This window comes from Palaemon carinicauda, unplaced genomic scaffold, assembly GCF_036898095.1.
Source record: "Palaemon carinicauda isolate YSFRI2023 unplaced genomic scaffold, ASM3689809v2 scaffold2736, whole genome shotgun sequence".
Lineage (NCBI taxonomy): Eukaryota > Metazoa > Arthropoda > Malacostraca > Decapoda > Palaemonidae > Palaemon > Palaemon carinicauda.
Window position 1 is genome coordinate 10,001 of NW_027170391.1, and position 10,000 is coordinate 20,000.

Genomic DNA, 10,000 nt, shown 5'->3' on the forward strand with positions numbered 1-10,000 from the left:
TTTTGGCTGATACCTCAAAATTTGAACGATTGTCCCGCAACCCCACTGAGGATATCAAGAGGGAAGCAAACAGCATCATACAAACCATTAATGCTGGCACCAACGCCGTCCATTTGCCACCTATTTCAGGTGATTTTGGGCTCGGCTACTTATACGGAAATGTAAAAACGCACAAGCAAGGGAACCCTCTCAGGCCTATTATCAGCCAGTGCCCTGCCCCTACATACCAGCTTGCTAAGAGACTGAACACCTTACTCACACCCTATATCCCCAATAAATATTGTGTGACATCATCAGCAGAATTCCTAGAAAAACTGAGAAATTCCACAAGTGACGGAGTTATTGCCTCCATGGATGTCGAGTCCCTATTTACTAACGTTCCCGTGAATGAAACAATAAAATTCATAATGGACAAAGTTTATAGGGATACAACGACACCCACCCTCAACATCCCCGAGGCCTCTCTCCGTGCACTATTAGAAATATGCACCAAGAAAGCCCCTTTCACTACCCATAAGGGCCATATATTTATTCAGAAAGATGGAGTCGCTATGGGGTCCCCTTTAGGCGTCCTCTTTGCTAATTTTTATATGGGAGTAGTCGAGGAGAGAGTTTTTCGAAAAATCAGAAAACCAGACCTCTATGTACGCTACATTGACGATACTTTCATAAAAACGGCCAATCAAGAGAGCATAGAAGAACTTCGCCGAATTTTCGAGGAATGCAGCTCGCTCAGGTTCACCCTAGAGCACAGCCTCCAAGGACGTCTCCCCTTCCTTGATGTCCTTGTAGAAACAAGCAATGATAGTTTTAATACCTCGGTGTACGTAAAACCAACGAATCTCGGCCTATGTCTGAATGGTGACAGCGAGTGCCCTAGTCGGTATAAAACTGCCACCATTAAGGCTTTTATTCGGAGAGCCATTTCTCACTGTTCTTCGTGGAGAGGCACCCACGAGGAACTTGACAGAGTTACTAAAATTCTGGTGAATAATGGCTTCACGAATAAGGACATTAATCGGCAAATTAAAAAAGAAATCGAGAAATGGTACCAGAATGAAGGCCCTAATGATACCAACACGCCAGCAAAAATAAATCTTTACTATAAAGGCATTATGAGCGTAAACTACAACGAAGAAGAAAAGATTATGAAAAATATAATAAAAAACAACGTTTTTGCCACGGCAGAGGATACTGAAATCAACCTCATAATTTATTACCAATCAGCAAAAACACGAGACTTGATAATGAAAAACAACCCTGCCCCTGCCATGCAAGATGACTTGAAAAAGACGAACGTAGTGTACCGATATAAATGCCCCGTCCAGGAATGTCCTGGCACCTACATCGGGATGACGACGATGCGTCTTTCTAAGAGATTATCTTGCCACGTGCAACAGGGTGCAATAAAAATGCATTGCCTCCAAAAACATAATTTCATGACAACAAGGGAGCATATAGTGAAAAATGTAACAATCATCGGCCATGCCCCTGACAGTAGACGTCTCCGGATAATGGAAGCTATTTTTATTCAACAACAAAGACCTAACCTCAACACAACGCAAGAAGGGACCTTATTGCCAACATGTATAAGGTCCACTATCAACAATAGTCCAGGCAATAACAACTATGACAGGACTGATATAGCTGAAGGTCAAAACAGGGATTATCTCCTGACAGAACCAGAGCCAGTAATCCCACCAAACATCCCGGCGAGGCAGAGGCCACCACCCAATAGGATTAACGGTCTCCGCCCTAGGGTGGTTCTTAACCAGTGAAGATGGAATCTCGTAGCAGGACTCCGTATATAAGCCATCAAAACAACACCTGCATTTCAGTTCACTCTTGACAATGAGCAGAAAACCTTCTCACTGCTCGAAACCGGTTGAGTCGAAGGATGTGTTAAACTTAACACCACGTAATTTATAAATTTTGTATAAAAGTGACAATTACTTTGTGTGCACTAACATTGTGATAGTGTTTTATACTTTGTACATATTATCTGTACTTTTACAATGTGTTGTGATATATTAAAGACAAATTGTGAATGATATGGTCTTCATCACCTTCCTATTGATATGTCCCTTTCCCAGTTACTGACGGATTGTTCAAATGAAGAGAAGAAGATAATAAGAACAATAGAAAAAGTTAATTACAAGATTAACGCCACTGAGGCAGCAATCACTTTTAATAAAACCTGCTTAAAAGAGGGTCTACTCCCAAAATAAATAATAATAATAATAATAATAATAATAATAATAATAATAATAATAATAATAATGATAATATTAATAATAATAATAATAATAATAATAACAATTTTAATAATAATAATAATAATAATAATAATAATAATAATAAGAATAATAATAATAATAATAATAATAATAATAATTACAATTTTAATAATAATAATAATAATAATAATAATAATAATAATAATAATAATAATAATAATAATAATTACAATTTTAATAATGATAATAATAATAATAATAATAATAATAATAATAATAATAATAATAATAATAATAATAATAATAATAATAATAATAATAATAATAATTACAATTTTAATAATAATAATAATAATAATATTAATTATAATAATAATAATAATAATAATAATAATAAAAATAATAATAATAATAATAATAATAATAATAATAATAATAATAATAATAATAATAATAATAATAATAATAATAATAATAATAATAATAATAATAATAATAATAATAATTACAATTTTAATAATGATAATAATAATAATAATAATAATAATAATAATAATAATAATAATAATAATAATAATAATAATAATAATAATAATAATAATAATAATAATAATTACAATTTTAATAATAATAATAATAATAATAATAATAATAATTTTAATAATAATAATAATAATAATAATAATAATAATAATAATAATAATAATAATAATAATAATAATAATAATAATAATAATAATAATAATAATTACAATTTTAATAATAATAACAATAATAATAATAATAATAATAATAATAATAATAATAATAATAATAATAATAATAATAATAATAATAATAATAATAATAATAATAATAATAATTTTCGAAAAGCAATAATTTGAGAGGGCAATGTAACATAAATTAAGGAGAAGCAAAATCATAAGTCATAAAAAAATTAATTTAATTTACAATTAAACGGTAAATTTATGACAATTTACAATCCGAAGAATGACTGGCGAATATGGTGATCCTGATCAGTTCAAATCTCGGACAAACTTAGCGTGGACTTTCTCTCTCTCCGCCAGAGAACCTGCATTTTGTCCGCACTATTACCCCTCAATTTTCGAAACATCCGAAGGATCTGTAACCCATAGCATGAAACATTATAAATTGGAAACGTCAGGGGCTACAAACATAACAATGTGCATATATGCGAAATCTTACAAAACAAACGAACTTTTAATATTAACCTATGGAAAATACAAAACCTAGATCAATAAACGATTTGAATATCCTAATATGTCAAAATCAAATTTAAAACTTAAAAGGAGACCCTTCAGACTTTATTATATATATATATGAGTTTGGTTGCAAGACAAAAGGTTATAAAACCGTAACTATAGTTGAAAGTTCACTAAGCAAATGCATCGTACTTAATGCAAACCTTACCTCAACATATAGCCAGTCTCTTAGGTCCATAGAAAAGCAGTGACGAAGGTAGAGGTGATGATGGTAGTCTTCTATTTGAGCTCTTGAGTAGTATAAGGTGGTCAGACGATGACGTGATCCATGAGCGGCTAAGTCCAGAGCCACCGATCTTACACTAATGAATGACAGCCATTGTCCTTGGCTGCCAAAAAATTAATTCAAATTCAGGAGAAGACTGCCTTGCTGCGCTTCTTACGCTGGCCTCTTCATACTGCCTTCTTCAGATCATTCACCACCGACAACGGTTTTCCCAGTCTTGTGTCCAGCAGCGAACAACCTGGTAAAACTTAAAATACATCGCTCAAGAATGGCTTGTTTCCTGCTTTAAAATTGTCCCAAGAGGTAGTTTAAGGTATGCTAAGTAGATGCATTTGCTTTTCAAAATAAAAGAACCAAACCATTCCCGAACAAACAATTTAAACATAAGAAATTTACCACAACCAAACAATTCATATAATATACAAAACAATAAAATGCACAAGAATGTGCATTTTTCTACACTCCCGCGAGGGGATTCAATTTTTTTAGGAAAAAATTTAATTATTATATAGCGATCAAAGATCACGCTAGACTGTCATCCAATAGTTTCTTTACCTTATCTTTCCCAATCATGGCAGCTCGCCTCTTGGGTCTCTCCTTTACCTCATCTTCCTTGCTCAGTTTATCCTCACATGGCGATTGTGCTTTATCGTTAAATTTAGCCTCATATTCCCGTTTATAGAGCAATGGAATCAAGGATGAAACGTGCCTTTTAGTCTCTTCCCTACTTTTTCCTTTGAGTACTGTTGCACCGGTTACTTCACCTAAAGAGTTCAGTTTTATCTCTTTGACAATACCCATTGGAAAATTAGTAGGTTTAAGAAGGGGTTCTTTAATGAGAACAATGTCTCCAACTTCTAATAGTTTATGATTAACAGGTTGGTATCTACTGCGTTTGTCAGTGGCTTGATTCACCAGCTGCACAACAAATTCTTTATTATATATCTCTATTATACTTTCCCTAGCCTTTCGTAACTTCCTGTGGCTGTCCTTCACATGGGAAATGGGAGATATATCAGGAACCCAAGTATCATCTGCCCTAGGTAAAGGATGTAAATGGGGAATAATATTTAAGGAATTCAATTCATGACCTTTAACTAAAATCTCTGGAGTTATAGGAGATGGTACAGGTTCAGTCCCATCATAGTTTCGCAAATATTCTTTAAAGGCAATTGGTCGACGGTTTACTATATGTACAATATTTTGTACAGCAAAGTCAAAATCTAAATATTCGAGGACCATATTCCGAATAGAGCCTTCAATAAGCCTTTTGACCATCTTAACACAAGATTCCACTAAAGATCCAAGTTCACTGTGGCCTTTATAGTACTGCTGAAAGCTCAAAGGTTTTATGTTGTTCTCCCTGAAATGGGATTGTGTATCCTTATCACTTAAAAAATTCTCAACGGTTCTAGCACCTGAAGTTAGCTGTGAACCTTGGTCACTTAAACAGAGTTCAGGCACCCCAAACTCGAAACAATGGAGCTGAAGTGCTCGCAAAAAGGATATCACCGAAAGGTCTACACAAACCTTAAGATTTATGGCTCTGGACCATAAACAGGTGATACATAATATCCATACCTTTGATTTCTTACCCATCCAATATACCCAGTAAGGTCCAAAATAGTCAATGAAAATATACCTGTAAGGTATGGTTGGAGGAGAAACCCTAAATTCTCTATAAGGGGACTGATTTAACTTTATAGTTCTACCGTTAAATCTACGGCAGTGAACACAAGTTTTCAAGACTTTCTTTACAGTAGAAAAACTGCAAGGAATCCAAAACTGTTTCCTAGCCTCAGATAATGTGGCATATATTCCAGAATGAGTTAACTTAACATGAAAATTTCTAATAATTTCTTCAGTCAATTTACTGTTTTTGGCCAAAAGAATGGGGAATACATAACTACCGTCTCTCCACTTATGAAATTTACTTTTAACTCTTAGTAAACCAGATTTCTTTTCAATGAATAAATTTAGTTGACTTACTATGTTAGGCATATCCCTAATTTTAGGGTTCCTTTCTCCGAAATATTTAAAAACATCCGGAAAATTTTGGCGTTGATCTTGCAAAATCATCAGTTGCCATGCATTCAAAGAAATTTCATCATTACTGAAAACCTCAAAATGGTCATACTTGCCAGATTTTTTCTTTAACTTCCGTTTGACATTGTTTATGAATGTCAGTACATGTTTGTAGACCGAAATCAAATGAAGCCAATCGAAATTTCCAACTGTAGAATTCAAAATGCCTCCCATCTCTGGCTCAGTCACACTCCCTATCTCACAGTGGCCTTCTGAAACTTCAAGTACATTGGTTAAAGGATTTGGGATCGTTACATCCAAACTGTCATCTTCCAAGATATCATGAATAGTATCAGGTCCTGTGAAGAAATTTGATTTTATCAACCTCTTATATGACAATGACCTGGTAGTACAATCTGCAGGATTTATCATACCTGCACAAAATTTGAAAGTCACAGGGACCGTTTCACATAGATTCTCTATTCTTTGCAACCTATTCATAACAAAAATACTTAGTTTTTTTAATTTATCAAACCTATTTGTTCGAGAATTTAACCAATTCAGTGCAACTGCACTATCTGAGAAAACTACCAATTTTGTAATGTTTATGGGGGAGACACACTCTGAACCACTAAGTTCCTTATAAATGTCAACAATAGTTTCCGTACCAAGCAAGAGAGATTGAAATTCAAGAGAAGGGATAGACTTTAGCTCTAACTGGTGTCCAATTATTCTATTTTTTGACAGAAGGAAACTTACCTCCTTTGTTCGCAAGTTCTTGATAAAGAGCACAACTTCATATATTAGCTTGCTAGAATCACAAAAAGCAATAATTTGGAAAGGATCATTCCTGCGACCAACAAATCTCTTCACTGCAATTTCAGGAACACCATTTACTTGCTTGCAAATATTAGACCATTCTCGTAGCTCCTCACCAGAGAGTCTATCGTCCCATCCAACTTCTTTCCTGCATTGTAGCGAGTGCATAAATAATCTAGCCCTGTTTAATAAAGGACCATAAAATGAGAACACATCAAAATTGGCTGCAATAGAACTTAAAATTTGTCTTTTGGTCGTTGCATCCTTATCAAGTACCAACTTGCTTGCCGAAAGAGTATCAATGTTTCTGTCCCAAAGCAAACCAAGTAATTTTACTTTTGTAGGAGTCTTTTCCTTATCTTTATCTACCTGTTGCTGCAGAGAGTCATCATTGGTTATGAATTGCTGCAATTCAAATTTATAGGGAGAAAATATGCTGTCAAGTTTCTCATAAGCCCATTTCAACCTGTCTATATCATTGGTCGTGTAAGCCAAGTTATCCATGTAAGCTAAGTTATATAACTCTGTCTTCAATTCCTTTACATCAATATTGTCACCTTGGACATCCAACATCAAAATTTTATAAAGTGCTAACATTAATAAAGTTGGACTACATGGCAAACCAAATGGAAGTCTGCAATGTTTATAAACAATTAAGGAATAGTCCTTTTTACATACGTTTCTATACCAATAAAAGAGTAACCTACTTTGATCTGAAGGCACCAACTTAATCATCAGAAATGCCTTTTTTTATATCAAAACATAACAATTTTTCATTAAATCTTAGCTGTAAAATAGAAGTAGAAATTTTCTTATTCAAACAAGGACCAGCAAAAATTGTTTGATTATGAGATAGAGTTAAAGGTTTATCTTTGTCAGATTCACACAAATTTGACAAAAATACATTACGGCATTTTGTAGACTCTCGGTCCATCTTGAACACTGGCATGTGCGGCAGGAAGCTATGCTGAGGGTTTTCCTCCAAGAATTGCTCCAAGTTAGAAACTCTCTCTATAATGCCTAGCTGTTCCTGTTCTTTAAAAACCTCGTCCATCATTTGTAAAGCATTATCCTTTTTGCTAAATTTCTTAAAATTTGATTTTAATATTGCTTTTGACAGATTTTGATTCTTACCAAGCAAATGAGCTACTTTCCCATTCCATAACAGAGGCATAACTAACCTCCCATCACGATCTCTACAAGTATTTTCTAAAGCAAATTCTACTACTTTCCTGTTCTCCTCATTAAAGTCTTCGTCATATAAGTTAGAATCACTGTGCGAAAAACTTTCTGCCTTCGAGGAAAGAATTTCTTCTGCTGCTCTCTCGAGTTCAGCTTCAACAATCTGACCCTTATTTAAAACAGAAATATTAGCACAAGCAGGGAACTTGAATTCCTCTACCGAATCTAAGAACAATCCATCCATATTCAAATTACTATCAACTTCAAGGGGACCCTCACCCTTTGCACAAACTTCAGAAGAATGCTTTATCCGGTCTGGTAATAGAGCTAGATTTGGCTTATACCTTTCAATGTCACCTACAAGCATCACTCCTAAGGGTGATTCTAAGTAAACAGAGGGAATCACTTTAGAACTACCTCCAAACAGCACATCCTTCTGTGGTACTAAATGAGAGTTATCATTTCCCAAGAGTAATTTTATATCTTCAACTTTGTCCCCAGACATATGCAAAGTTTTGTCGGCTAATACATAGCCCTTATCCTTAAATACTTGAGCTACTTCAGAGATACCTGGCAAAACTAATTTCAAATTAATAGACTTCATGGCAATAGCAGTAAAATAATCATCATTCAACTTTACCTTGTATACTACAGTGGCTAACGGCTTTGAAGAATTAATACCATTCACCACCAAAGAATAATTCGGGTCAACAACTTCAAACTGCATACTCTTAGCCCAGTCTTCCTCAACGAAAGTTACTTGACTTCCTGAATCCTTTATACCTCGATCCCCATTGTCATTCAGTGAAAAGGAAGGCATAGCAGTCACCGGGTTACAAGCGATTCTTAAAACTCCTAAATCAGACCAAGTTAAATTAGAAACAACAGAATTAGAGTTCGATTTCTCTTTACAATACCCCTTTGCCGTTTGATTAGTCACTTCTTGGTTATCTGAATCATTCTTAAGGTTATTAGCAGTACTTTTTAGGTCTTTACGAAATTTACAAAGATAGCTGAAATGCCACTTGTTACAATGTTTACATTTTCGGTTAAATTTAAACCTGCAATCTGAAGTTTTATGAGAATCGTAAGTACAGTTTGTACAAAAATTCAATTGTTTTAGTTTTTCAGTTTTACTCTGTGGAGTTACATAAACTGAACACTTAAAAATTGGGTGATCAATGTCTCCTTTATTGTCTGCTAAACATAGAGAACATTCTTTAACTTTAGACTTCTCAACATTAACAACGGCAGAAGCTAAACAATTTGAGTTGGGCACAACCTTTTTCTCAAGATTACCTTGTTTCACATTAAATTTCTTGGATATGTTTCTATATCTTTCCAAAGCAGTAAAGATATGTTCATCTATTTGCTGCAACGAGGGCTTATTCGAGCCAGTAATATGCATTAACTGATTCTTGAAACAGTCATTAAACCCATTCCATATGAAATACTGTAAAACTATGTTTTGATCTATGCTTAAAGCCTCAAATTGATTACAAATTATTCTCATATTACTGATAAAGTCATACGGATCACTCTGATACGTTAGCTTCAACTCCGATAACTGCTTAATAACCCTATATTGTTGCGACAAAGTATCTGCAAACGCTTTCTGTAATAATTTCTTAGCTTCTTCATACGAACGGTTGTTACAATATAATGAGTTTACCAGTTTAAGCGAGTCACCTGAAAGCTGTCTCGTAAGAAGAGTAAATTTAACGTGAGTACTAAGATCATACTTATCAATAATTGCTTCGAACTCTCGCAAAAACTTCGAAATATCTTCACCTTCTCGATTACCAAATGTCGGTAAAGGTAGTTCAGGTATTTTAAGCTGTGAAATTTCAGAACGCGAACGATCGGAAAGGTTTCCGGGCGAAAGTGACACCGCGGTCTTAAGGAGAGAGAGACACTTACTCAAACGATTGTCATAAACGAACCAAGTATCCATTTCCTCACTCACCAATTCATCGCCGTTGTCTTCATCTGCGCTATCCCAAATTTCCTTCAAAACCTCGTTATTCACTTTGTCAAGTTTTTCTTTAAGGTCAATCAACATGTTCATATGCTCGTTAGCATCGCTTACAGACATCGAAGAAACAAACCTTTCTATGAAATTACACTTCTTGGTAACTTGTTGCCTAAGGGCTGAACGAAAACTGCGCGAAATGCTCTTCGGCGGCATTTTTCTATGAATTTAACGAACAATTTTAAAACTTAAAGCA

The 10,000-nt window shown here is 34.2% G+C and overlaps 2 protein-coding genes across 2 annotated transcripts; both read right to left on the bottom strand.

Annotated features, from left to right (window-relative positions):
• Positions 1-4,268: 4,268 nt before the first annotated feature.
• On the bottom strand, positions 4,269-7,494 carry LOC137636341 (uncharacterized). Its single transcript, XM_068368749.1, has one exon. It carries the CDS (start codon positions 7,323-7,325, stop codon positions 4,269-4,271), a length of 3,057 nt encoding a protein of 1,018 aa, XP_068224850.1. The 5' UTR covers positions 7,326-7,494.
• LOC137636340 (uncharacterized) lies at positions 7,367-9,960 on the bottom strand. Its single transcript, XM_068368748.1, has 2 exons — positions 7,500-9,960; positions 7,367-7,377 (listed from the first exon to the last, which is right to left on the bottom strand). Exons 1-2 carry the CDS (start codon positions 9,958-9,960, stop codon positions 7,367-7,369), a joined length of 2,472 nt encoding a protein of 823 aa, XP_068224849.1.
• Between the last annotated feature and the right edge of the window lie 40 nt (positions 9,961-10,000).

Coding starts and splice junctions, on each gene's coding strand:
- LOC137636340 (XM_068368748.1), bottom strand. CDS start 9,960: ATGCCGCCGAAGAGCATTTCGCGCAGTTTTCGTTCAGCCCTTAGGCAA.
- LOC137636341 (XM_068368749.1), bottom strand. CDS start 7,325: ATGATTAAGTTGGTGCCTTCAGATCAAAGTAGGTTACTCTTTTATTGG.